Source organism: Lagopus leucura, unplaced genomic scaffold (genome assembly GCF_019238085.1).
Source record: "Lagopus leucura isolate 7727_CA_CO unplaced genomic scaffold, USGS_WTPT01 33116-0_obj-0_obj, whole genome shotgun sequence".
NCBI classification, from domain to species: domain Eukaryota; kingdom Metazoa; phylum Chordata; class Aves; order Galliformes; family Phasianidae; genus Lagopus; species Lagopus leucura.
The window spans coordinates 1,508-1,892 of NW_024963514.1; the positions used below are offsets into that span (position 1 = coordinate 1,508).

Below are 385 nucleotides of genomic sequence, written 5' to 3' on the forward strand. Positions count from 1 at the left end.
TTGTAGCACTGCTCCCCCCCCTCCCCCCAGCAGCGTTATCTGCCGCCCCCGGGGCCGCGCTGACCTCTCTGCTCTCCCGCAGCCGCCTCAGCTCCGGGAAGCTGCAGGACCTGGGGGTGGTGGAAGGCAGCAAACTGACGCTGGTGCCCACCGTAGAGGCCGGCCTGATGGTGAGTGCCCCCGTGTGACCCCCCCGCCCCCTCCCCGTGCACCTATCCGTGACAAACGCCCCATGCAGGACGTGCCTGCAGCCCCCAGCCCTGGCACACGGCGCTGCTTTCCCATGGCTGCGTTCTCAGGGCTGTGTAGAAATAGTGGAAGTGACACTGTCATCGTGCAGCCGCCTCCTCTTTCTCTGCATTTGTAATGTTAACCCCCCCCCCCC

General features: G+C 66.2%; 1 protein-coding gene across 1 annotated transcript in view; it reads left to right on the plus strand.

Annotated features, from left to right (window-relative positions):
* The window catches only part of LOC122191179 (midnolin-like), a 1,084-nt gene extending 881 nt beyond the window's left edge, over positions 1–203 (plus strand). The window contains exon 2 of the mRNA XM_042891386.1: positions 83–203. Within this exon, the coding sequence (XP_042747320.1) occupies positions 83–188 (106 nt within the window). The 3' untranslated portion in view covers positions 189–203. The remainder of the gene's footprint in view (positions 1–82) is intronic.
* Positions 204–385: the final 182 nt, after the last annotated feature.